General features: G+C 32.1%; 1 protein-coding gene across 1 annotated transcript; it reads right to left on the reverse strand.

Moving 5' to 3' along the window:
* Positions 1-27,405, reverse strand: LOC134694453 (C-type lectin mannose-binding isoform-like). The gene is made up of 7 exons (XM_063555465.1): positions 27,357-27,405; positions 14,851-14,979; positions 11,578-11,748; positions 8,862-8,950; positions 8,426-8,540; positions 3,663-3,855; positions 1-102 (listed from the first exon to the last, which is right to left on the reverse strand). The coding sequence occupies exons 1-7, from the start codon at positions 27,403-27,405 to the stop codon at positions 93-95; spliced, it is 756 nt and encodes a 251-aa protein (XP_063411535.1). The 3' UTR covers positions 1-92.

Consider the following 27,405-nt stretch of genomic DNA (forward strand, 5'->3'; position numbering starts at 1 on the left):
TCCTCATATAGTTCAGATCTCGCTTCCAACTCGACAAATATCATGTCGTCCTCAGATAATGCATATGGCTCTCTCAAACTGATAGATATATATTATGTCAATCTACAAAAGGGAGAATAATAAAAACCCGATATGATATAATTATTTGTTTTAAGGTAGCCAACTTTTTTTTAAATATACAAAGATATAGTTGTTAAGCAATAATTTGCTTTTAATGGTGAAATACGTGTGATATTTATTCTTTAATATAATACACCATTTGTTTTAATATCAAATAACAAAAATAAGATATAGCTATTATTATACGATTATCCTAAAAATGTTGAATAGAATAGATTATTATAACAATACTAATAATAATATTTATACTATATCATGTATATGTTACATTAAATAATTGAAATTAGGAATTACACGTAATTACTCAACATTTCAGTAAATACCTGTATTTACTAGTCAATTTAGTAATTACATGTATTTACTAACTGTTTCAGTGATAACTGCTATTCACTGATTTTTGTGATATTTTTACAGTTATTTACTAACTTGATATTTTCGTTAAAAATAAAAGACCGAATTCAAGATATTGAATATGAAAGTACAAGGGTAGGGATTTTCACGGCTTTATACTTAAGGATTAAGGATTATAAGGCACATTAAAAGTACCTACTTTTAGCGTTTGTGAATTGAAACTGTAAAATGGTTGTTTTATAAGTTTTAAAACTCCCTAAAAATCAGTTTCGGCATGCAGGACAATTATATTAATCCAAAATTGAGAAATACATATTTAAGAAGTGTATAGGCAACTTAGCAAGCTGTTTTTATACGACCTCAAACATTTTTTTTTATCGTATAATGGTATGATATCGTCGTCGTATGTGTCGTCTTCTGCGTCGTCCGAAGACACATTTGTTTTCCGGAAAATAACTCTTGTTTAAGTGAATGGATCTCTATTTCATTTAATAAGATGGTTAAATACCACAAAAGAAAGATTTTGATTGAAGTTTGGGATAATGGTTCCAACCTTTGAGGAATAAGGGGCCCAAAACAAGCATTTTTCTACTTTCAGGATAATAACTTTGTATGAGTATGTCAAAAGCTCTAAAATTAAACAACAATGCTTATACCACAAGTAAAAGGCTTGAATTCATTTTAGAGGCCAGTTTAGGAATTAAGGGCCAAAAAGGTGCCAAAAACAAGCATTTTTTGTAGTTTATTGCCTATAACTTGTGTGTAAGAGTATGGGTCTCTCTGACATTGTTCTTTAAGGTGTCATATCACAAAAAGAAGATTTTGGGGCGATTGCCCTATTCATGTAGGAATAAAGTGTCAAAAACAAGCATGTTTTTAGTTTCCAGACAATAACTTGTGTTTAAGAATATCTCTCCGAAATTGTACTACCCATACTACAAAGAAAAGGCTTTGAGTATGTGTGGGGTTTATTGCTCAAAGGGGGTCAAAAAGTTTGGAGGGTTCCTATTGTTTGAAGGGGTTCAAATTTTTTTATTAATTTTTCAAATTTCAATTTATTAAAAATCTAAAGAGAAATACATAATTGCACAGTATTATAAAATAGATTTGTAAGATCTTGACATTTATTTTGCGTCATAAACATATACTTTGTCAAAAACTTGATCACAACCCCAAATTTAGTCAGTATCAAGCCTCAATATTGCGCCAAATTTGCCCCAGCTGTTTAGGGTTTAACCTTTAATTTGTCCAATGAATTTCATTTACAAAATATGTTTAACTACAACTTCTTTTGTCAGACATTTACGATGAAGCTGACATTTATCACAAACAAATATATTTAAATTAATGGCGTTAAGAGTCACATTTTGTATTTTCTGTTTCTCGTTTTTTATGAGTTTTTCAAGACCTCTAAACTGAATAGATATAGGAAGATGTGGTGTGAGTGCCAATGAGACAACTCTCCATCCAAATAACAATTTAAAAATTAAACCATTATAGGTTAAAGTACGGCCTTCAACACGGAGCCTTGGCTCACACCCAACAACAAGCTATAAAGGGCCCCAAAATTACTAGTGTAAAACCATTCAAACGGGAATATACCTGCAACAAAATTGTATCATTCTTTCTTCCTGTATAAGAATAGTCTTTTTGTGATTGAATAAGTCAACCAAATGGTTATTTTGATAACTTTCTTAAATTATCCAGGATTTCTACCAAACTTTAACAGAAGCTTTTTAAGAAGGCGAGACACTGGATTCTGCGAAACCCTTACAGCTTTGATAGCTTAATACATCGGTAACCCATCTCCGTCTAAAAGCTGAATTGAAGGTTAAATGAATATGTATTCAATAAGGTCCAATTATTGACTTCAGTTATGATTTAACAACACCAATCATATGTTATTTTTAAATCTCGTAGCAAAAAGGTACATTTTAGGCTGATCACTTTTTAAGAGTACTCACTGATTTTCTAGTGAGTATTGGGCATCAGGAATCACATGTCATTCCTTAATTTTAGTAATGACATGTAATTCCTAATTTCACCCATTTACTGTAACATATATAGATAGAGATGAATAAATAAATTGATCAATAAAGGGTCGTTTCGATCCCGCTTACATGTTTTACACCGCCTCACTCTGTATTTATGTGCATGTTCCATGTCAGGAAACTGTAATTCAGTGGTTATTATTCTATGTATGTGCCACATATTTGATTTTTGTTTATTTGTTGTACATTTATTAGGAATTCAAGTTTCTCTTTTGAATTGTTTTACATTTGACATTTCTGGGCCTGTTATAGCTTACTGTGTGGTATAGGATTTGCTTATTGTTGAAGACCATACAGTGACCTATAGTTGTTTATATATATCTGGCGGTCTCTTGTGGAGAGTTGTCTCATTGGCAATCAAACCAATTCTTCTTTATATTTTGTGGTTAGTGGTAAACATGCTAAATGAAGGTGCAAAGAGAGTGCTAAAATATCTATCAACAGGGTAAAAAAATAAATCCAAAAAATACTCAACTTGGAGGAAATTTCAAATCAGGAAGTCCCTCATTAAATGGCAATAGCAAAAACTCTAACACACAAAAAAAGAAAAGATAACAACTGTCGTATTCCTGGCTCGATATATGCATTTTCTTATGCAAAAAAAATCAATTAAACATGGTTATAGATAGCAAACCTCTCACTCTGTTGCTCTAAATTCCACCATAAACAAATAGACACAACAGGAACAACTTTCAAAATAATGGTAAAGCAGTAAACATTGTCTAACAATCCCATTATAAAAACAAACTAACACAAATGTCATACAGACAAAGCAAACTAAGCGCAAATACAAAATTTCAATCCAGGTATATATGATGAGTTTATTTACTCTATATGATTCCACAAAAACGTTAAAATCTTTCACTATTCAATACTTTACACAAAAAAGTAAAATGATAATGTATTGAATTCCGATGAAAATGCAAAACGGAAAGTCCCTTATCAAATGACAAAATCAAAGGATAAAAGACATCACACGAATAAACAGCAACTGTCATATTCCTGACTTGGTCAAACAATTGAAATTTTCTTATTTTCCTTTTCCCTTTTATTGTCTGAAGGAAATAGTTGTATCCTACGATTTCCATAATTTAATTTTCCTTTTACAACCAAAGTAAATGAGGTTTCAATTCTACCTACCGAATTTCACAAACGGACCTTGATTGTGCACTACAAGGGTGGTAATTCCATTTTGAAGAAGGCAACGGAGACGGAGGAAACAACAAAGTACAGTATGCGCCTGGCATATTTTGCGTATTATTATTATCTGGTTGCTGTGGTGATCCAGGGTACCAGTCACTGTAGTTAAATGGTTCCCAAATCCAAAAAAATCCTTAAAATAATGATATAAACATAATAAGTAAGATTGTTCTCTTGAAATGCAAAATAAAAAAGGACTGAAAATTACAGTTTCAAACTGCATGAATTTCTTTGATAAAACTATAACAAAATAATGTCAGCAGGAATATAGCATGTGTTATGAATGCAAAGACATCATCATCTATCATCAGCGCAGTTGTCAGTTCTTCGGTGTTGAAATGAATATCAACTATATGGTGATTTTTATAAATTTCCTGTTACTTTCGAAAAACTAAGGATTTTTTTTAACCCGGAAATAGATTACCTTAGCTGTATTTGACACATCTTCTTCGAATTTTAGATCCCTAATTCTCTTCAACTTTGTACTTGTTTAGCTTTATAACTATTTTGATCTGAACGTCACTGATGATTCGAATGTAGACAAAACGAGCGTCTGACGTATTAAATTATAATCCTGGTACATTTGATATCTTTATACACCACTGGGTCGATGTCACTGCTGGTGGACGTTTTATTCCCGAGGGTATCACCAGCCCAGTAGTCAGCACTTCGGTGTTGACATGAATATTAATTATATGGTCATTTTTATAAATTTCCTGTTATAAAGTATTTTTCGAAAAATAAGGATTTTTTAATCCCAGGAATAGATTTCCTTAGCTGTATTTGTCACATCTTTTTGAATGCCCGTCAACTTTGTTGTTGTTCGGCTATATAACTATTGCAATCTGAGCGCCACTGATGAATTCGATGCAGACAAAACGCGCGTCTGACGATTTAAATCATAATCCTGGTACCTTTTCTAACTGTGTACACCTTCATTAGAAGATATAAAATTGAGAATGGAAATGGGGAATGTGTCAAAGAGACAACAACCCGACCAAATAAAAAACAACAGCAGAAGGTCACCAACAGGTCTTCAATGTAGCGAGAAATTCCCGCACCCGGAGGCGTCCTTCAGCTGGCCCCTAAACAAATATATACTAGAATGGTTGCAATAAGACAACTATCTACAAAGGTTCAAATGAAGTTGATGTTAGAAATTATAGGCAACCGTATTCAACAATGAGAAAACCCCAATACTGTATAGCAGGTAATAAAGTGACCCGAAATGAAAAATATGAAACAAATCAATTGCATGATACAAATTAATGGCCTAGTTTATAACAAAACAATTTACGAATATCACATATAACTTCCACTGAACTATAAGGTCTTAACTTGGGACAGGCACGTATAGAATATTACCGAGTTAAACACGTTTACCATATCAATAATATCAGATTATTACATGGCATTTTTCATATCGCATGTATTATCAGCCCTAGGTTCAATATCAGCTCAAGAGCCGCATGGCTCGAGGGCTGATAATACATGCGATATGAAAAGTGACATGTTATGATCTTTTTATCATATGCTTCAACGATGGAGAAAAATCACAGATTCATATATTGATCCTTTTACGTGGTTCCCAAATAGAAGTTTAAAGAGTGAAAAGTTCACGGAAGTCGGATTCCAAACTTAGTACATTTGATATGAAATCTTTATATCATATGCCTCAGCAGAGAAGAAAAAACATTTAGATTTTGACGAAACAACAAAAAAATAATTCAAAAATATACATAATGAACACTGTTAGGAAAAGTCAACTTTTTTTTAAAGTAACTTTCTAACGAATTATGTGTGAAACTTTTAAAAAAGACATTTAATTAAAAATTTGATTGTTGTTGTTTCTTTTTTTTTTTTTTTTTAATTATTTAACAAAATGTACTTTCTAGTATCCAAATAACTGTTTTGTACACTACTTTGTAATGTTTTTCAGTGAAAACGTAGCATTGAGGTGTATTTTCCGGAGTTTGCCGAGTTTCACCGGAATGCCATGCGATAACGTTACGGAAAGGCATGTGATAACACTCGAATCATGTGATAAACTTTTCATATCAGCCCGCTAAGCACCAATTCGAAAAATATGGAATTTACGTTAGTTTAATGCTATTATCATACAGTAAAAATCATATGTTATTTAGTCTAAGTATATGATAATATATCATATCAACACGGAAGTGCTGACTACTGAGCTGGTGATACTCTCGGTAATAAAAACTCCAGCAGTAGTATCATCGACCCAGTGGTTGTAAATAACCTCTATAAATGTCCGCATTAAATCAAAATAAATTTAAAGATTTGTTTCAAACCCGAACTTTCTTAGTTGATATCCATATTCTAAATAAACCTTAAAAGACAGAGTCAAATACTATCATTAAAGTCGGGGTTTGTTAAATGCTATACATGTCATAATGAATCAAATGTGTTAGGTATATACCGGTATTCGATATGAAAGCAACTTAAGTACAAATTTAAAAAATCAAATATCTTACAAAAAATCGACATGTTAATACTACCCTTCAACAGACCGTAAAAAATTGACACATTTCATCAAAATTTATAACAGTACATAGGTTAATATCTTTACACATGTGATTTAAACACTTTAATTAAAAACGTTTTCAGAATAGCATACCAAATAAACTGTGTAGTGACATGCAAAGAGTTTATCCCACATATGATCTATTGTTGTGAGCCATGCACTTCATTTCACATTGTTCGAATATACAAATGCGCGCACGATCGGCGCTCATATAACCATATAGAATAATATTCTTAGTTTTTTTTTAGCTCACCGGGCCCTAAGGGCCAAGTGAGCTTTTCTCATCACTTGGCGTCCGTCGTCGTCCGTCGTCTGTCGTCCGTCGTCCGTCGTCCGGCGTTAACTTTTACAAAAATCATCTATTCTGAAACTGCTGGGCCAAATTAAACCAAACTTGGCCACAATCATCATTGATGTATCTAGTTTAAAGTTTGTGCTTTTTTACCTGGCCAACCATCCAAGATGGCCGCCATGGCTCAAAATAGAACATAGGGGTAAAATGCAGTTTTTGGCTTATAACTCAAAAACCAAAGCATTTAGAGCAAATCTGACATGTGTTGAAATTGTTTATCAGGTCAAGATCAATCTGCCCTTAAATTTTCAGATGAATCAGACAACCCATTGTTGGGTTGCTGCCCCTAAATTGGTAATTTTAAGGAAATTTTACTGTTTTTGGTTATTATCTTGAATATTATTATAGATGGAGATAAACTGTAAACAGCAATAATGTTCAGCAAAGTAAGATTTACAAATAAGTCACATGACCAAAATGGTCAGTTGACCCCTTTGGGAGTTATTGCCCTTAATAGTCAATTTTTAACAATTTTTCGTAAATATCCATGATCTTTTACAAAAATCTTCTTTTCTGAAACTACTGGGCCAAATTAATCCAAACTGGGCCACAATCATCATTGATGTATCTACTTTAAAGTTTGTGATTTTTTAAACGGCCAACCATCCACGATGGCCACCATGGCTATAAATAGAACATAGGGGTAAAATGCAGTTTTTGGCTTATAACTAAAAAACCAAAGCATTTAGAGCAAATCTGACATGAGAGGTAAAATTGTTTATCAGGTCAAGATCTATCTGCCCTGAAATTTTCACATGAATCAGACAACCCATTGTTGGGTTGCTGCCCCTGAATTGGTAATTTTAAGGAAATTTTACTGTTTTTGGTTATTATCTTGAATATTATTATAGATGGAGATAAACTGTAAACAGCAATAATGTTCAGCAAAGTAAGATTTACAAATAAGTTAACATGACCAAAATGGTCAGTTGACACCTTTAGGAGTTATTGCCCTTTATAGTCAATTTTTAACCATTTTTTGTAAATATCCATGATCTTTTACAAAAATCTTCTCCTCTGAAACTACTGGGCCAAATTAATCCAAACTTGGCCACAATCATCATTGATTTATTTAGTTTAATAATTGTGTTTTTTGACCCGGCCAACCAACCAAGACAGCTGCCACGGCTAAAAATAGAACATGGAGGTTAAATGCAGTTTTTGGTTATTACTCAAAAAACAAAGCATTTAGAGCAAATCTGACATGGGGTAACATTGTTTATCTGGTCAAGATCTATCTGCCCTGAAATTTTAAGATAAATGGGACAATTCGTTGTTAGAGTGCTGCCCCTAAATTGGTAATTTTAAGGAAATTTTGCTGTTTTTAGTTATTATCTTGAATATTTTTATAGATAGAGATAAACTGTAAACAGCAATTTAAGAATAAAAAAATAAGTTAAAATGACCAAAATGTTCAATTGACCCCCGAAGAAGTTATTGTCCTTTATAATAAATTTTTAACCATTTTTCATAAAATTTGTAAATTTTACTAACATTTTCCACTGAAACTACACGGACAAGTTCATTATAGATAGAGATAAGTGTAAGCAGCAAGAATTTTCAGTAAAGTAAGATGTACAAACACATCACAATCACCTAAACACAATTATGGCATGAACTGTCTGCTTCCTTTGTTTAATTCACATATTCCAAGGTGAGCGACACAGGCTCTTTAGAGCCTCTAGTTTTGAAATATGTATAGAACGTTATATTGTAAAAATCAGTTGATTTCTCTGTTATCTGTGGAACCTTATTAATTGAATGGAAATAAATCGAGAAACTTGAAACAATTGCTAATTTTCCTACCATAAAGTATTTGCTCTATGTGTTGGATCATCAATGCAATAACGTCCATTAAAAAAGCGTATTCGTCACCAGTGTCAACAGAAGTCAAATGTCCACCAAGGACATTGCAGTTAGCCTACAAGAATGAAAATCAGTTAAAAGATTCATCAAACATACCATGTTCATCATTGTTTAAACATGACGAGCATATGTCCAAAAAGACTCGTTACTGAATCAAAAATTAGGTACGAAACTGAAGTGCATTTCGGGATCAAAAATTCAGTTAGGTCTTGCCATTTATAGCTTAAGTATTTTTGTCATTACTGGTATGCCAGAGAGACAGTACTGTACATACACCTCTGATAAAGAGTTAAAAAAAACACAGTTATAATGTAAAAAAAAGCATAATTTTGTTGCAAAAAAATCAACTTGTAAGTCAAAATATTATATTCCATACCTCAGAATTAGACCAATTTCCACCGTTACATTTGAATATGTACTTTGAACCATTAAAGAAGGCTACCGTCTCAGGACATGATATGTTTGCTAAAATTATCAAAACAGTATTAAATGTTTCAATAAACTTTTTAAGTGTACAGGAGCTAATGGTATTTTTGTTTTAAAGCATCTACATACTTTTCAATCTGTTGATCAACGATAATTTTTAATACGCATTGCACTGTGAGTTTTTATAATGGAAAATAATTCATTACTATAAGTGATTTATTGGACTTTTGTAACCTAAATCTACACTTTTCGAGATATTAGGATACACATTTTGTTTATTAATGTTCTGAAAGCGCCCTACTTTAAAACGTGACATTAAAATTCGATTCATATGCTAATAGATTTTTATATACGGAGTTATATTCTCTCCGAACGATATGACATTCTTTCGACGAAGCAACCCGGACGAAACCATGTTTCAATGAAGTATGTTCCAATGCATAAAATAATGACCTATGTGAGCTGATTATTTTTCTTGATAAAAAAGCAAACTTTAAATTACTTCAAAATCATATTCGTCTCTTTTGTTGCAAATTGGGAAAGGAGAAGGTCCGGTAAGGACCGATTTTGGCCCAAAATTTCAGGTTCATCTGGCGAAAGATGTTGACCACTTTTTAAACATTTAAGTGTCTATTTCATTTGAATCAATTAGTGTATGTGAAAGATTTTAACTGATTTAGTCATTAAATACGATCTGATTCAAGCTCAAATATGAAAAATCTACCAAATATGCCGAAAAATGTCACTTTTCAAATGCTTTTTGTCAAAAAAGAAAGTGGCCGCATCCGTGTTTATCCTTAACCTTTATATATGTTATGTCTTGTCATGAAATACAACTTACATTACAATTTTAAGGATGAACACGAATGCGGGTACTTTCGTTTTACCCGAAAACCGACTAAAATTTAACTAAAATGATGGAATTATGAAGATTTCAGTAATTTAGCATGACTTAATGGTGCTAGTACCCGATATATGCGCATTGTCTTGTCAAAAACAGCCCATATTTATGTAGCAGAAGCATTCTACTGTCCAATAAATAACTAAAAGTTTACATTTTAACAATTGTGTAAAACCGCTATATTTTGGGGCCACAAAGAGGTCTTTCCGGACCTACTCCTTTATTTTTTTACAGTTTTTAAAGATGTAAAATGATCGTCTCTGCCCGCATTTTAATTTTAGAAACAAATAGATTGATTTGAATTTTTGTTAATTTGTTGCTATAATACAGAGACATTTATTTATTAAATACGTGAGAAGAATTTTAATAATAACACTTTCATTACATTTGGGTAAAAACCAGACTTTAACATATTCGTTCTTTGTGACAGTTTTTAACTTTTTAACATTTATGTATTCCTTTTACTCTATCAAATGGTCGACTAATACAATATATATTCTATTGAATAACATCCACGTACCTCACAATGGGGTCGGGTGGGGGAGTGGGGTTGGTAAAGAATTCAATTCTGATTATCTGATAAAAATTAATTTAAAATTAAAATTGGTGAACAATATTAACTTTTCCACGACAGAAATTTCTTTACAAATAGAAATAAAAATAGTCTCTCACCCTTTTCTTTTTTTGAAATATTTATCAAATGTTAACTGATCGTAACAATTCAAATGTGTCTTACTTTGTGCAGTTACAGTAGTATTTTTAATAGGTATAGATAATGATTTCTAAGGTTTATATCTAGATTTATTGATTAGTTTAATTTCACATTCTAAATGAGCCGAAGGGCGTATTGAAACCAGGACGGTGTGGTCGGTAAAATAGAATGCTTAACTCTGAAAATCGTTTTACTTTTATTACTTTATGGTATATAAGTCAGATAATGCATATTTAAATGTTTATATTGTCGTGGAACACAACTCGGGGTGTCAGAATTGCCCAAAGAAGGACCTCCATACGGTTGTTTTTTCATTTGATCAATCCTAAAACCCCTCGGTGTGTTCTACGTTAAAATAAAACCTGAAAATAAAGCATGTCAGAATTATCCTGTGTTATGCGTCTTGTAGGTTTTGTGTTAGCGTTTCTTTTATTTTGACAGTGATGCCAGGATTCACTAACGTAAGTTAGATAGTATTTGCTGCTATTGGTATCGTGTCGGCTATTTTAGATACGATGCCAACATTAAGTCAAAAAAGTGTTTTGGAATATTATAGTTGTTATATAATAGTTCGTTTCGATATATGTTCCTTTGTGATTTATTTTTGTTCTCTTCAGTGTTCTGTTGTTAATTTGTTTTCCACTCATAGTTGATGTGTTCCCTCAATTTTAGTTTGTAATCCAGATTTGTTTTCTTTGAACCGATTTATCGACTTTTGAACAGCGGACTAATACTGATGCCTTTATGTGTATTGGTCATTGCCAACGTGAAAATATACCATCTCATCGTGATTATTTGCAAACAGTAGTGACTGATTGGTAAGCTTTGTTCAACTTTATTCGATGTCATCATCGGCAATGTGTCTCTATTCTTGTTTTAGTGATCATTCTATTCAACGCAAGAAGAGTATCTCTTCATTTAAGTCAAAATATGATATGTTATGATAATAACTATAAGATTAAATTACAATGTGTTGTTGAGATAGTTAAACATTGTACATTATTGTTACATATATAACGAACAATCAAAGGAAAAAGAGGTTAGTGTTCTTACTACATTGTGGAATATTCCCATCCCAGCCTGATGTTGTGCACGTTATATTTTGTCTACCAGCCAGGAAAAGTCCTGCGTCACAGGTAAACTTTGCCGTTGATCCAACATTTCTTTCCGCTACAATGACAGTCCCATTTGCAAGACTGTTGGTCGGAATATCTTCACACTGAACTAAAAGAATATCTGCAGTTTTCAAGTTATAACCAACAAACAAACGAACAAACAATTCTCGTATGTATGTTTTGGAATTTAGTGTGACGTTCAATTTAATTGAACTACTACACGTTTTGTTAGACAACGTGTGGGTGTGGAAATTTCTCCATTGTTGGCCGTCGTCTGTTTTTATGTGGTTTTATGAGGTTGTTGTCTCTTTGACACATTCCCCATTTCTGTTTTCATTCTCAATTCTAATGCTATATAAATACTGTTTACTTCATTTTTAACAAATGTTAAAAGAAAAATCTACGAGAGACATATGTGCGCTACGTCTGTTGTTTGAAGACGAGTATTGTAAGATTTTTAACATGCTCTTAGGTATGGTATCGTGGAAAAGGAATTTATTACTATCCTTGAACACTTAGATAAGGACAAGTATTTTATTTGATTTGAATAAAAACAAGTATTTATCAATTTCCCGAACGTTTTGACAGGAAGTTATCAATAATAAACATTAGATAACATAAAAAAAAATGAAAACAACACGTTTAATAATTTCTTGTGTCCGAAGCGATTTTCTGGATTTAAATTCATCAGAAACGACTGAATTATAAGCTCCGGATTTGGGACAGGCACATACATTCATAATATGGCGGGGCTAAATATGTTAGCGGGATCCCAACCCTCCATCTAACCTCGGACAGTGGTATAACAGTACAACATAAGAACAAACTATAAAAATCAAATGCTTAACTCATCAGACGGATTAATTCCTTTTTTTAACAAATGTTGAGAGACAAATCCACGAGAGACAATCAGTGCTACGTTTTTTTGACTAAAGACTATAATTGTAATATTTTAACTTGCATCGCTTAATGATCTGTTATAGAGGAAAATGAATTCATTACTTTCATGAAAAACTAAGATAAGGACAAAAAACTTTTAGTTTGAATAAAAAATTATTTGATAATTTCCCGAAAATTTTTTATCGTAACATTTGTTTTCGATCAATTGACCAAAAGATGTGTTAAGCATAAAAAAATGCTCTTTCATAGTTTTGTAGGGTTCTTGTTAGAAATTGCTTTCATGTTAACAGTGATGCCAGGATTCATTTAACGTTAAATAGATCGAATATCTTCATACTGAACTAAAAGCAAAGATCTCAAGATTATAAAATAAAATTCGGAATGTATCTACGATAACATGAGAAAGAGATTGAATATTTTTACACTGATCTTAAAATATTACTCTAGATTATGAAATAAAATTGAGACTGGAATGTGTTAAAGAGATAACAACCCGACCAAAGAGTAGACAACAGTCGGAGACTATCAATGTTTTTCGTATACAGCCAGACAATCAATTCCGCAGCCGGAGGCGTGTTTAAGCGGGACCCTTAACAAAACTTTGTACTAGTGCAGTGATAATTTATGTCATACTTAACTCCTAACAACATAAATAACTTAAGTTAAAAACATACGAAACTAACAAAGGCCACAATATCCTGACTTTGGACCGGCGCAAACATGCAGCGGTGTTATACATGTTTTGTGAAATCTCAACCTTATACGCATTCCTCTAGCTAATGAAGAACAACAAACACACAACAATACGCGCAATAACATTCAGTTAAAAAGAAGTTCGAGTTCGATAGTCCACAAGAATGAACAAAAGAAACTTAGAAAAATGACAACGATACATATATTAACAAAGGACTACTAGCTGTCACTTGCATGCCGGCTAAAGACATCAATTCAACTGATTGAAAGATTTTGTCTTCATCATATGAATATCCAGCATAATCCCTCCCGTAACAAGTTTAGTATCATACAATTATACAATTTATTAGGAAATGGTAATCCGTATTACAAGTTTAATTCAATTCTTAGACAGGGTATATAAAATCTAAGCCGGGGATGTCACAACATATACCCTTTCTGCGAATTGAATAATAAATATAGTTTCTTCAAGTATTAAACACACCAACAGCCAGAGGAATTTAAGGTAATCGAACACATCAACAGTCAGAGGAATCAAAGGTAATCGAACACATCAACAGTCAGAGGAATTTAAGGTAATGGAACACATCAACAGTCAGAGGAATTTAAGGTAATCGAACACATCAACAGTCAGAGGAATTAAAGGTAATCGAACACATCAACAGTCAGAGGAATTTAAGGTAATCGAACACATCAACAGTCAGAGGAATTAAAGGTAATCGAACACACCAACAGTCAGAGGAATTTAAGGTAATCGAACACATCAACAGTCAGAGGAATTTAAGGTAATCGAACACATCAACAGTCAGAGGAATTTAAGGTAATCAAACACATCAACAGTCAGAGGAATTGAGGGTAATCGAACACATCATCAGTCAGAGGAATTAATGGTTATTAAACCCACCAGATATATATAAATACGAATTTGCGAAAGCAAATTTACAGATCTAACATTGTTGGGTTGATGTTTAGACGAGTTGTATATACATTATGTACACAGCCATGTATCACCATCATTGATGGGGATCCGATGGATACATCTGTTGTAGGGTTGTCACTGACTCAGACGTACTTATGAATATAATTATTTTCTGTGACTGTATCTTACATTAATTTGTAGGATCCTTTACTATAGATAATTTAGCTGATCTGTAACAATAACATCTTCATGCCTTATATATCATGTACTGTAGTACGCCGCTAGATTAAAACTGACGTGGAAAGGTAACACATGCCCACCGAAAAGCTCTCTTTTTGAGAGCCCAGGTGGTCGCGTGGTCTAGCGGGACGGCTGCAGTGCAGGCGATTTGGTGTCACGATATCACAGTAGCATGGGTTCGAATCCCGGCGAGGGAAGAACCAAAAATTTGCGAAAGCAAATTTACAGATCTTACATTGTTGGGTTGGTGTTTAGACGAGTTGTATATATATAAATATATATATCATCTTCATAAAATAAGTTAAATCAAAGCATTTGATGGAACATTGAAGGAAGATATTATTTTGCTAATTGAAGCTAAGGTAGCTAAGTTACTATATAAATATTCTAGCTAATATCTACGTAAAGTACTGCAAAAAAACATTTAGTTTACGACGACTTGCATGATAGTTTACTTACACACGCAACACGTTCTTTTTCGACAACAACTGCCTTTTTCTGACCATCCAGAACCAAACGTACTTTCACAATTGGAATCTTTTAATTTAGCGCACCTTCCCTGGTAGGCCGTACATGGACGGGTTAACTCTTAAAAAATAAGATATTATATTTTAAAATGACTCTACATCGGCGATATATCCAAAAAAGAGGATAAACACAATTGTTTCAAAAATTGATTCTGAAATTAAAATTGATTTTTTATAGTCAAAAGAAATGAAGAAATTATTTGTTATTTCAAGCAAATTCGATATGGTTAATGCACTATATTGATTAGATCAAAATGATATATTTAGTTTGACACATTTTCGAACGAAATTCTTTGCATTCATCTTTGTAAATGAACTTTAAGCTTATGAATTGTGTTGATGCGATATATTCCCCTCAATCAATAATGCACAATATCAATATATGTTGATTATTTATATTTATCAATGTTAATGTTCATCCTTGTTTACAGTTTATCCATTTATATAAAACTTGCTTTCTTCTGTATTCACCTCATGACCTATGCTGAATGCAATAACGATCACGTACCAACAGTTAAACATGGTGCTGAAACATGTATATACAAGCATGATATTTGTATTTTTCATATTTTATGAAATTTATTATAAGTTATCTACGTTCATATCCGTAGATATGGATATTTTAACACCCTGAAGTACCCTAGTACACCCTGAGGCGTTTAAAGTATGCACATAACATGAAAAATATTTATATTAATAATATCACTTGCAATATAGTATTTACACTATTACGCAAATAAAATGTATGTAAACATTCGTAAAAATAAAACTGGATATTGGTACAAATCATAATTTCAATAAAAGTATTGCATTAACAAATTTCCATAATTGATCATTTATTAAGACAACAACATATATACTTACAATTAAAACTGTCCAAAAAGTGGATGATGCAAACTTAGCAAATGTTATAACTGTCCTACACTTTCGCATGTAGATACGTCATAGAGTGAATGCAGAGATTTATATGAGAATGAAATGAATGATGTAATAGTGCTTTGATTTCATTGGCTAAACAAGAATGATGCAATTGCGCTTTGAATCCAATTGATTGTTAAGAAGTACACGTAGGCGTACAATTTATTACAGAAAATTCAAACATAAAATCAATAGAAATATGTAAGCAACATTTGCAACGACCACAAAAAGTACATGTATGTAAAAATGAACTTTCAATTAGAATAAAAACATAATTACTTTTATAAGAACCATTTAACATCGATCGAGATTGTATTATTAGTAAGTTAAATTGTACTCGAGATTTTATTGAAAGATAAAAAGAATCAAACATACATAACAGTGTAAATGCACATTGTGACGTGCGATTTGCTAACTGGTAAAATTATAGGTCACATTATGTCGTTAAAAAAGATAAGTAAGGATATTATAAATTTCAGTTAAGCGCCACTGAATACTTTTGTTTGTCTTACCATGGAAGTATTATATTGACATGAACTACAACGATTAATTAGCATTTAATTATAACCCGGGTAGTCCTGTAGAAAAGATATAGAAACTGTCTAATTAGAACGCTGTCGTTAAATTCTGTTGTGACTATCTGCGATGCCGCGGTCATAAATTGACCAGAGATACTTCTTATCAATCACGTGGTTTTAATCGAGACAGCTTAACAATATTACCTGTCGGAAAACACCTTTACTTATTTCATTTGCGTCGGTAGACCTTTATTCGTGAACAACTTATTTTAACAAATCGACTGATGCATAAAAAAATGAAAATCAGCTCAGAATTAATTATTCTACAACGTTTTGAAATAGTGAGTGACATTATTTTATTAGTTTGTGGGTCAAGTTTAAATCGTGATTAAGGTGTGTTCCGGTTATCACCGGTTACCAATAAATATATTTGATAAATATTAAAACTGTGTTGTTTAGAGTAATAGATATGGTTAAGTTACTGGATAATCCTGCAAAGTAGAAATTTTCAGTTTACAATACGAACATTAATCGAGCAAGTACGGCAATCAACAAAATACAGCAGAAGAAAACAGAGATCTAACTACGTTATATAGCTAATTATGTAATACATTTCTGTCCCCTAAAATATGTTATCACTATCCGACCAAATGAAACCGTCCAAATACTGGTAAATATTATTGAACAGTCGCACAAAAATTTGTATAATGTAGATATACAAATCTTTGAGTCGCAGTACTAAAACAAATATCACTGACACATCGGGATTCAGCTGAACATTCGTATATACCAACCAATGATCTTACCCTGGATTTAAAGGGAGCTAAATAATTCCTACATTTATCTCAAATCTCTTTAGTCTTTTGTTTTTATCAGAACGATCATTTACAATTGTCTTAAATATGCAGGAAATATGTGCCACTTAGTGGAATAAACAGTAGTTATCATACAATCATAACTTGCGATATATATTACATATGGTCCAATTTCTACCGAAAAATAGATTAATAAAATGGGGCATTTATCCAATACATTTGGGACAAATTTCCATCGTCAATGCGTTTTTCTATAGAATGAATGCTGACTCGCATTAATCCATCAATCACTCAATCGGCACACATATGCAGATGTAAGGTAACGGAATCTACCGAGGTTTGCCGATTGCTGTTTCCTTAGAATTTATCACAACTTTAGTTTTTTGGTCTATTTCCGTAATCCCGAGAGCAACCAAGAATGACAATATTGTAGGGCACCACACGCTGGTATGTAAATAACGTGCCATGTTTCAAGCTAATTAACATGTCAACAAATTGCGCGCGGCATCGCAGATAAAACATTTGAAGTCGGGTCGTAGTAGTTCCTGTCAATATAATACTTCCATGGTCTTACCAAGTTTTAAGTATGATATGTTTGTATCTGCTTCACAAACATGTAAACAGTTACCAAAAGTCAAAGTTAAACCGATAGATTTTACTTAATGTGGCTGTACTTGTAGAAAACATAGTCAAACAGTATTTCACTTTCTACATTTACAGTAATATTATATTTAAAGCGCGAAAATCAATATGAGATTCTAACTATCCTACTACTGCCTGTTGAGACTTTTTTGGGGGTACTGTACAAGTCGTGTCTTCTTGACTGTTCATGACGTTAATTTACTAAATCCCTGGGATGTTTTAAAGTTGGATATTAGTCTTTGATGCATGATGTTTTAATTATTAATTGTGTTTGGGTTTTAATTAGCGGTCAGAAACTGCGAGTACCCTTAAATCGTTATTTCTCGTTAATTTGACCTGTTGATACTATTTTAATGGTTTCTTGTTATTTAATGTTTACTTTTTAAGGGTTATATCTGTTCTATATACCAGCTCTGATAAGTCTTTGATATGCATATCAATTGTCATTCCTTCGACAAACAGGACTATATAACTATCAAATAGTTCATTGTTGACGCCGTCCAAAGCACTAGATAGACCTACGTTCGGAATGCTGTAACGTTAAAATTTTGATGTTCAGGATGTGTAGTCTAAAAAAGCGTTTTGACCCATACGACCAAACCAGATCTAACAAATTACAAATACTTAGCAAGTATAATATTTTTGTAAATTATTAGAGGAAAATGTAAGAAGAGTTTGTTATGAATCAAACCACTTCCGAAACACCGGGGTTGCTGGAATGTTGCTACATAGAAATGGAAAGTCACGATTGGGAAGCTGAAAACATCTCAAAAAGATGTACGGCAAGATATGGGGCTGACTTTACTGTATCTGTAGTATCCATTATCATTAGTTCGATGGGATAGATTCATTCAACATAGTCACCAAATTTGGTATTACTTATTGAGAGAATATCAAATGTATTGCGGGGCATAAATTTAAAGAATATTTTGTCTGTTTTTTATGCATTTTGTTCTTCTAAAATTTTATAATTAGCTATGTCTAAGTTACAGATGGTTGCATTCCTAATCTGAACAAAAGTTCACTTGACGCATATGTTTTGCCTGCTTTCCACCTGCACTTGAAATTTGGGAAGTTAAATTTGTTGATGTTAGATAAGACCTAGGTCTGCCGTGTTAGGACTGATGCAGACATATTGATCAATCTTGGGCAGACGTGCAAGTTAAATTTGTTGATGTTAAATTAGACCTAGGTCTGCCGTGTTAGGACTGATGCAGACATATTTACAAATATTGTCCGGACCGGACTTGTAGAGGTAATCTAAAGACCAGTCAGACATACAGGTCTAACCCAGACCAGACCTGATGGCTGGTATATGCCTATATTTTTTAATATAGATAAAACCGTTGATTTTCTGTTTGAATGGTTTCACACTTGTCATTCTATGGAGCCCTATATACCTTTGTGTTCGCTGTTAGCACAAGCTCCATGTTGAAAGCCGAATATTGACCATAAAAGTTTACTTTTCCAGATTTTAATATTGATAGAAACATGTTTCATTGGTACCCATACCACATCTTGTTATATCTAATAAAGATTTGTCTAAAGTCAGGTGCATCTGACCTTTGTAAGTCTTGTTATTTTTTGTCTTCAAATTTTAACTCATTTATATGTATTGGAGTAATGTATGACATCAATTTACACAAAACTAGTACACATTTTCAGGGGCTAGCAGATGATCATCTCCATGTGCAGGATTTTGAATGCACAGAAGACTCGTTGGTGGACTTCGGCTGCTGTTTTTGTTTTGATCGGGTTGTTGTCTTTTTGACCCATTTCCATTCTCAAATTTATTTGTATATTAGATCTGAGCATTTATCAATACAATAAATTATTGCCTTGTTCTTTTTCTTGTATAGAACATTAATATACTCCTTAGACTGTGTGAAGATATAATTTACATTAATGGTGTCTTTCTTCATTTCATAAATTAAATGAAACCTAACATTTAAATTGTCATAGCACAGCTTTACTTATAACACTTTTAAATTGAAACACTCTACCATATGTTTGGATACACGAAGAGAAAATGAAAGAATGAATCATCGGTTTCAGATATTTACAATTCAACGAAATCAAGATTTTTTTTAATCTGACGTCATTACAAACACCATAGTAAATACAATGTAATAGATTATTAAATAAATCTTCGCCAGGATCCCTCACAGACAAGCTTGATAATGCCATACGTTCATTTGTAGACTACTATAGATACGGTATTCAAACATCACCTTAAATACCGATTAACCGAATAATCTGCCGAACGGTTAGGCAAATCTGTTCGATTTGACAATACTTGTTTTAACATTTCATGGTTAAAATAGCGGTTTGAGTATGTTTACTGTTGGTCAAGGTATTGAAGGTGTTTATTCTGCGTCTGTTACCATGATGTCAGGCTTGTCATCAACACAACACTTGATGTTTATAACACTTTTAAACACATTAGGATACAAGCCACACCGGAAGCAGTGAATGCTCTATAATTAAGATAAACATGTTGTTATTTTCAACACTTTGTAATAAGTAAACAAGCGCATTCAATTTATTGTTTTTGTTTTGCATGTACAACAAATCTACCTCATATATGAAACAAAGATTATATACGATGAATATTTATCATTATCATATACTTGTATACAATATCACTAAAATTTTACAGTTCAATAACATTTGAAAATATCAAAAGGCTATGAAAGGATTACTAGGTTTATTGACCAGATTCTTAAGAATTTCCATAGCGGGCTGATAAAGGTACCTTTATTGACTGCTTCCGGAATGTTATCACATGCCTTTCCGTTAATTTCCGTGACGTTTATCACATGCAACTTCGTGCATTTTCGGAAATTTGATTGAAACAACAGAACGCGGAAAACGGCACTGAGTGATAAGACTTTTCCCAAAACAGTTGAGGAGCAAAAATGAATTAAGTTAAACTTGTTTTGAAAAACATAAATGAGGTGACAATATTATTGAAGAACATAAAAAAAAACAAATAAAACGCTTTTTTTATCAATAAAACAATTAAAGTAAAGAATTTGTTTTGGTTGTCTGTAAATATTTTCTGAAAGTGCAAAGACAAACAAAATTAAATTTTAATAGTTCTTGTCTGTATATCTTCTGCTGAAGTATATGATAAAAAGATAATTACATGTAATTTTTCATATCAGACCCTTTATCGGCCCTCGTTCATGATATCAGCCCTCCAGCAAGCGGCTCTTGGGCTGATATCACAACCTTGGGCCGATAAAAGGTTTGATATGAAAAATGCCATATTATAATCTATACTTATCAGATCACAATTCATTGTATTAGAACTTCAACATAGATTAACGTTAAATTCTCTGACAAATATTAATCAAGATATTGGGAAATTCAATAGATCAATGCGTTCAAATAACACACACAACCTATAGATTGTGTGTATTTTTTCAACATATGAATTTTAATTGAGATGTGCATTTCATCCAGGTGGAAATCTAACATTCATATACTTGATAATAACATGCTTATGTGTTCTGAAATCTTCTGTTTAGTATTAAATCGATTTGTTCATTTACAATATGAAGTAGATAACTAATACCATGAATTGAACATTAAATTGAATAAAAAAATAATCAATAATATCAGTACCACTCATCTGTTTTTGCGGCCATTGCATGGGTATTAATGCAATGATCAAGCTTAAATTTAGACGTCCTTTTTTCAGTACATTTGAGTCTTATTTTCTAGTCATATTGAAAGAATGAAAATGTATTTCGAATTGTAGATGTTGTTCTTTGCGCGTAAAGAAAACAAAGACACAGACACGATTACCAGTCAATGTAAGGTATCTGAAAGCTGGTGTTAAGTCAACAGTTACAGTTATACTTGACAAGGTTTCTAAATCGTCATTTTGAGCTGTACACGGTTAAACAAAAGTATTCAAATAACAAAATATATGAAATTTACATGTTCATTTGTATACGACAACATATTCATACTTTATATTAACATAATACTTTGTACTTTTTCAACAAATTTTGCAGACACAGAAAGTTAATAATTATCATAATTATTCACAAATATGTACAGAAACTATTACTAATTACATGTATTTTTTTCGGTTTTACAACGTGACAAAATAATTCAACGACATTTTAAAGTACTTTATGCGTACCCTGTACGTGTATGATATACTATCTTTACTTTTAAATTTTGTTTCTGCAAATTATATAAAGTGATCAACAATTATTCAAATCCCGGACCATTCATTTGTGTGATAATATCATATATTCCTATTTATTTAAGTATTGTTATGGGCAGGATGTATTTGAAATACTTGAAAAGGAATCCTTGATGCAAAAACAATGACAGATATAACCGAAATGAAAAGTTACGTTATACCTAGCCTATAGATCTTTGAAACCATTGCAAATCCTTGTAGAACACCTACGGGTGTAAGTCGTGGTTGTGGTTTAAAGCAAACCTATACAAGATTTTTACAAAGTAGCACACAAGCATCTATCAAATTGAAAACACATGCATTGTTTCGCGTGTCTGACGTAAGATATATCACATAGGAAGAAATGTTGTCGTTCAATGTTTCATAAACAATTTTATGATTTCACATAGGAAATATTGGTATACAGGGTTAACAAATCAAAAGTGTGAGAGAATTAATTTCAAAAATAGATCAAGGTTTACAATTTTCCAGACGGTCTAAATTTCTCAGAATCCAAAATGGTTAACACCCCATCACAATTAAACTAGTTTAGTCGTTTGTCGTCCAACGTATTTTCTCATTTATAGGAGAACTATAACATAATGACACTTAACAGTTTATCCGTATCCGGACAACGCCCAAGACAGAGTGGACAGTCTATGATTGTCCGGTCATGTTTTTATCTATTCCAGTCATTGCCAATGTTAGTTAGGTCATCATCAATGTTTTTCAGGTCGAGTTTTCGTATACTTTAAAACAGATTTCGTTTTTTGTTCTCGTATACTTATGTTTCAGTCGCATCAAATTCCATTATGTTGACGATGACATGTGAACAAAATGTCACAAATAGGGGTGCAAGAACAACACGAACCCCTTATGGTGATTACAGGTGTTCCGGAGAGATAGGCATATCCTACTCCACATGTAGCACCTGTCGTGCTGCTAGTGTTATAACAAAGCCGGTAAATGGTCTAACTCGGTATGTCGATGCGTACACAAAACAGACATAATCGGTAAAATAGTCAGAATAGGGTTACAGCAGTCATCAATATGTAAACCTCTTGAATACCATTTTACAAAAAAAGAACCACCTACACCTTACAAATATATCAGTGTTCATGTGTTGTCAATGCCGGAATGGGGAAATAACAAAATAGTAACCTTAATAAGGGAGCTTTCACTGTTTTCCATTTATTGTTGCAGCCATTGTATAGATCTCTTTGTATACACCAAGTCTTTATGCAATGATCGTGCTAATATCAGAAGTCCTATTATGTTTTCAGTTCATATGAGTTTTATATTCAAGCTATATATAAAGATTCGAAATGCATAAAGAAGCATTGAGCTGCTATATATATGTATTGTTAGCATTTGTAACTGTAGATTGTGTCCTTATCGTGTAAGGGAAAAAGAACACGGACACGATCACCAGTCAGTGAAAGGTATCTTAAAGATGAAGTCAACACTCACAATTATACTTAACGAGGTAAATGAACATCATCTTAAGTACACGCTTAGAACACTGTTCGAATACGAAAATTTATAAAAGTTAAATATCCATTTGTATACTATAGCAGATTCATATAAATATTAGACATTGGGTTTTTTTCAACAAATTTTGCGGTCAAACAAAGTTAATAATTATCAAACTTATTCACAAATACGTAACAGAAAAATCTACTTATTATATGTTATTGATTCGGTTGTTATTTCATAATTATTCACAAATATGTTCAGAACATTTAAACTACTACTAATTACATGTCCTTTTTTTTTGGTGGTACAACTCAACAAAATTCAAATAATTCAATGACATTTTAAAGTACTTTATAGGTACCCTGTACTTGTATGATGTTCCTCTTTTATTATTAAAAATTGTTTCTACAGATTTTGTAAATTATTCAATAATGATATAAATCCCGGACCGTGGGTTCATTTGATCATATCATATATTCCTATTTATTAAAGTATTGTGATGGTCAGGACTTATCTTAAATTCTTGACTAGGACTCTCTTGGTTCAAAAACAAAGACATATATAAACAAAATAAAAAGTTATGTTGTACCTAATCTTCTCCTCTGAAAACACTGCTTCGAATTTGTCCGATGACTCTGCATGACAATAAACCAAACATGGCCGACTTGGCAAAAATAGAACAGAGGAGTAAAACCAAAGTGCCAGAACAGAAAAAGTAAAATCACAAATATATACTGAACTAAGAGGAAAATATAATCGAAAAGTCCATAATTTATATGGCAAAATCATATGACAAAACACTTCAAAAACGAATTGAAAGGAACTGTTATATTCCTGACTTAGTACAGACATTTTCAAATGTAGAAAATGGTGGATTAAACCTAGTTTTATAGCGCTAACCCTCTCAGTTTGATGACAGTCTCATCGAATTCCGTTATATTTACAATGATTCGTGAACTAAACAGACATAATAAATAATTGTTCATACTGATGAAATCTACCTATATTACCTAGTTTCATCTAAACTGTCAGACTACCTCTTATAGAAGATTTTTTCCCTAAATGTTCTTCATGTTTGCCCATTATCTTGAAAACGAAAATAGATAAACTTAACGAGAAACTTTGAAAAGCAAAATTGATCAACAAGACAAGATCTACAAATAAGTCACAAGGTCGAAATCGTGACCTGTCTTCTGGTTTGAGTTCTTGCTCCTAGATTACAATTCCCTAATGTCCTAACATCTAAGATCAAAATAATTACATGAGTCAGTGTTATATAACGTAATAAACATGTACATGTAACATGTTTATAATGAAATGATACATGTAGCAAAAACACGATACAATTAAAATATAGATCTTGGCTTTTATTTAGATATACTCATATGAGATGCGTATAATTTTTTACTTCTGAATGATTTCGCACGCGACTTTTCAACCAATTGCTCTATATAATATTACAAGAATAAAAATACAATATTGTCGTAAAATATTAAATTAATCAAGTTGTATGAGCTCAAGAAAGCAGGACGAAAAGCAATTGGCTCCCGAGGTCTACTCCTATTCCGAAGCAACTAAAATATTTTTTTTTTATTTCCGACACTAAAAATATTGTTTATATTCTGTCATTTGCATCTGGCATTTTAAACTTAGTTGTAGAAATCAAAATACTTCAAGCTATATATAAAGATTCCAAGTGCATAAATAAGCATTGAGCTGCTATATATATATGCATTGTTTGCATTTGTAACTGTAGATTGTGTTCTTATCGTGTAAGGGAAAAAGAACACGGACACGATCACCAGTCAGTGAAAGGTATCTTAAAGATGAAGTGAAGTCAACACTCACAATTATACTTAACGAGGAAAATAAACATCATCTTAAGTAAACACTTAGAACACCGTTCAAATACGAAAATTTATAAAAATTAAATGTCCATTTGAATACTATAGCATATTCATATAAATATTTAATAGACATTGGGGTTTTTTCAACAAATTATGCGGTAAAATAAAGTTAATAATTATCAAACTTATTCACAAATATGTTACAGAAAAATCTACCTATTACATGTTATTGATTTGGTTGTTATTTCATAATTATTCACAAAAATGTTCAGAACATTTAAACTACTACTAATTACATGTCCTTTTTTTTTGGTGGTACAACTCAACAAAGTTCAAATAATTCAATGACATTTTAAAGTACTTTATAGGTACCCTGTACTTGTATGATGTTCCTCTTTTATTATTAAAAATTGTTTCTACAGATTTTGTAAATTATTCAATAATGATATAAATTCCGGACCGTGGGTTCATTTGATCATATCATATATTCCTATTTATTAAAGTATTGTGATGGTCAGGACTTATCTGAAATTCTTGACTAGGACTCTCTTGGTTCAAAAACAAAGACATATATAAACAAAATAAAAAGTTATGTTGTACCTAATCTTCTCCTCTGAAAACACTGCTTCGAATTTGTCCGATGACTCTGCATGACAATAAACCAAACATGGCCGACTTGGCAAAAATAGAACAGAGGAGTAAAACCAAAGTGCCAGAACAGAAAAAGTAAAATCACAAATATATACTGAACTAAGAGGAAAATATAATCGAAAAGTCCATAATTTATATGGCAAAATCATATGACAAAACACTTCAAAAACGAATTGAAAGGAACTGTCATATTCCTGACTTAGTACAGACATTTTCAAATGTAGAAAATGGTGGATTAAACCTAGTTTTATAGCGCTAACCCTCTCAGTTTGATGACAGTCTCATCGAATTCCGTTATATTTACAATGATTCGTGAACTAAACAGACATAATAAATAATTGTTCATACTGATGAAATCTACCTATATAACCTAGTTTCATCTAAACTGTCAGACTTCCTCTTATAGAAGATTTTTTCCCTAAATGTTCTTCATGTTTGTCCATTATCTTGAAAACTAGAATAGATAAACTTAACGAGAAACTTTTTAAAGCAAAATTGATCAACAAGACAAGATCTACAAATAAGTCACAAGGTCGAAATTGGACTTGTCTCCTGGTTTGAGTTCTTAATCTTAAATTACGATTGTTTTACAATTCCCCAATATGTCCTAACATCTTAGTTTAGAATGATTACCTGAGTCAGTGTTTTATAACGTAATAAACATGAACATGAAACATGTTCATAATGAATTGATACATGTAGCAATAACACAATACAATTAAAATATAGATCTTGGTTTTGATTTAGATCTACTCAAAATAAATTTTTAATTTCCGACACTAAAAATATTGTTTATATTCTGTCATTTGCATCTGGCATTTTAAACTTAGTTGTAGAAATCAAAATACTTCTTTGGTTTTTGTCAGAAAATTACACAGTTTCAGCCCGGACTGCAAGGTGGACCCAAAAATGAACTGTCACACAAGAAAAGAAAATGTTCATTATTCACGATTAAATTTGTATAACATTTAAACGGATTAACATAATTCTTTATTTATACAAAACCTGTACAATAATTAGACGGTTGCAGGATATATCAACGGTTAATCAATATAACATAAGGTTTTAAAAATTGCTAAGTGAAAACAATGGTAGGACTACTGAAAAAACATAAATTATGTACGATTTGTTGAAAGTCCTTTTTTTACTTTTCAGAAGATAGCTCGTCGTGGAATCTTCTTCAAGTAGGTTGTGTGATAATTGTGAACATCTTCGCATTTCAATCGCTGCAGTCACGTGGTGTCCAGATAGCGACAAATACTTTTTTAGGAATGAAAGGACCATCGCGATGCTGCAAAAATTGCGAAATACCACAAACCTATATCACTAACTGAGTTCGACAAGATATCGTCATTTATCAAGACACAAACTTGTGTCTATTGCACGGACCATGATCAGATATTGTGTTGTGGCAGTCAT

The sequence above is a fragment of the Mytilus trossulus genome, chromosome 13 (assembly GCF_036588685.1).
Source record: "Mytilus trossulus isolate FHL-02 chromosome 13, PNRI_Mtr1.1.1.hap1, whole genome shotgun sequence".
NCBI lineage: Eukaryota > Metazoa > Mollusca > Bivalvia > Mytilida > Mytilidae > Mytilus > Mytilus trossulus.

Coding starts and splice junctions, on each gene's coding strand:
- LOC134694453 (XM_063555465.1), bottom strand. CDS start 27,405: ATGACTGCCACAACACAATATCTGATCATGGTCCGTGCAATAGACACA. Junction 11,749..14,850: donor AAAAAGAACGTGTTGCGTGT/GTAAGTAAACTA, acceptor ATATTCTTTTAG/TTCAGTGTGAAGATATTCCG. Junction 3,856..8,425: donor CATAGAGCAAATACTTTATG/GTAGGAAAATTA, acceptor CATTATTTTAAG/GATTTTTTTGGATTTGGGAA.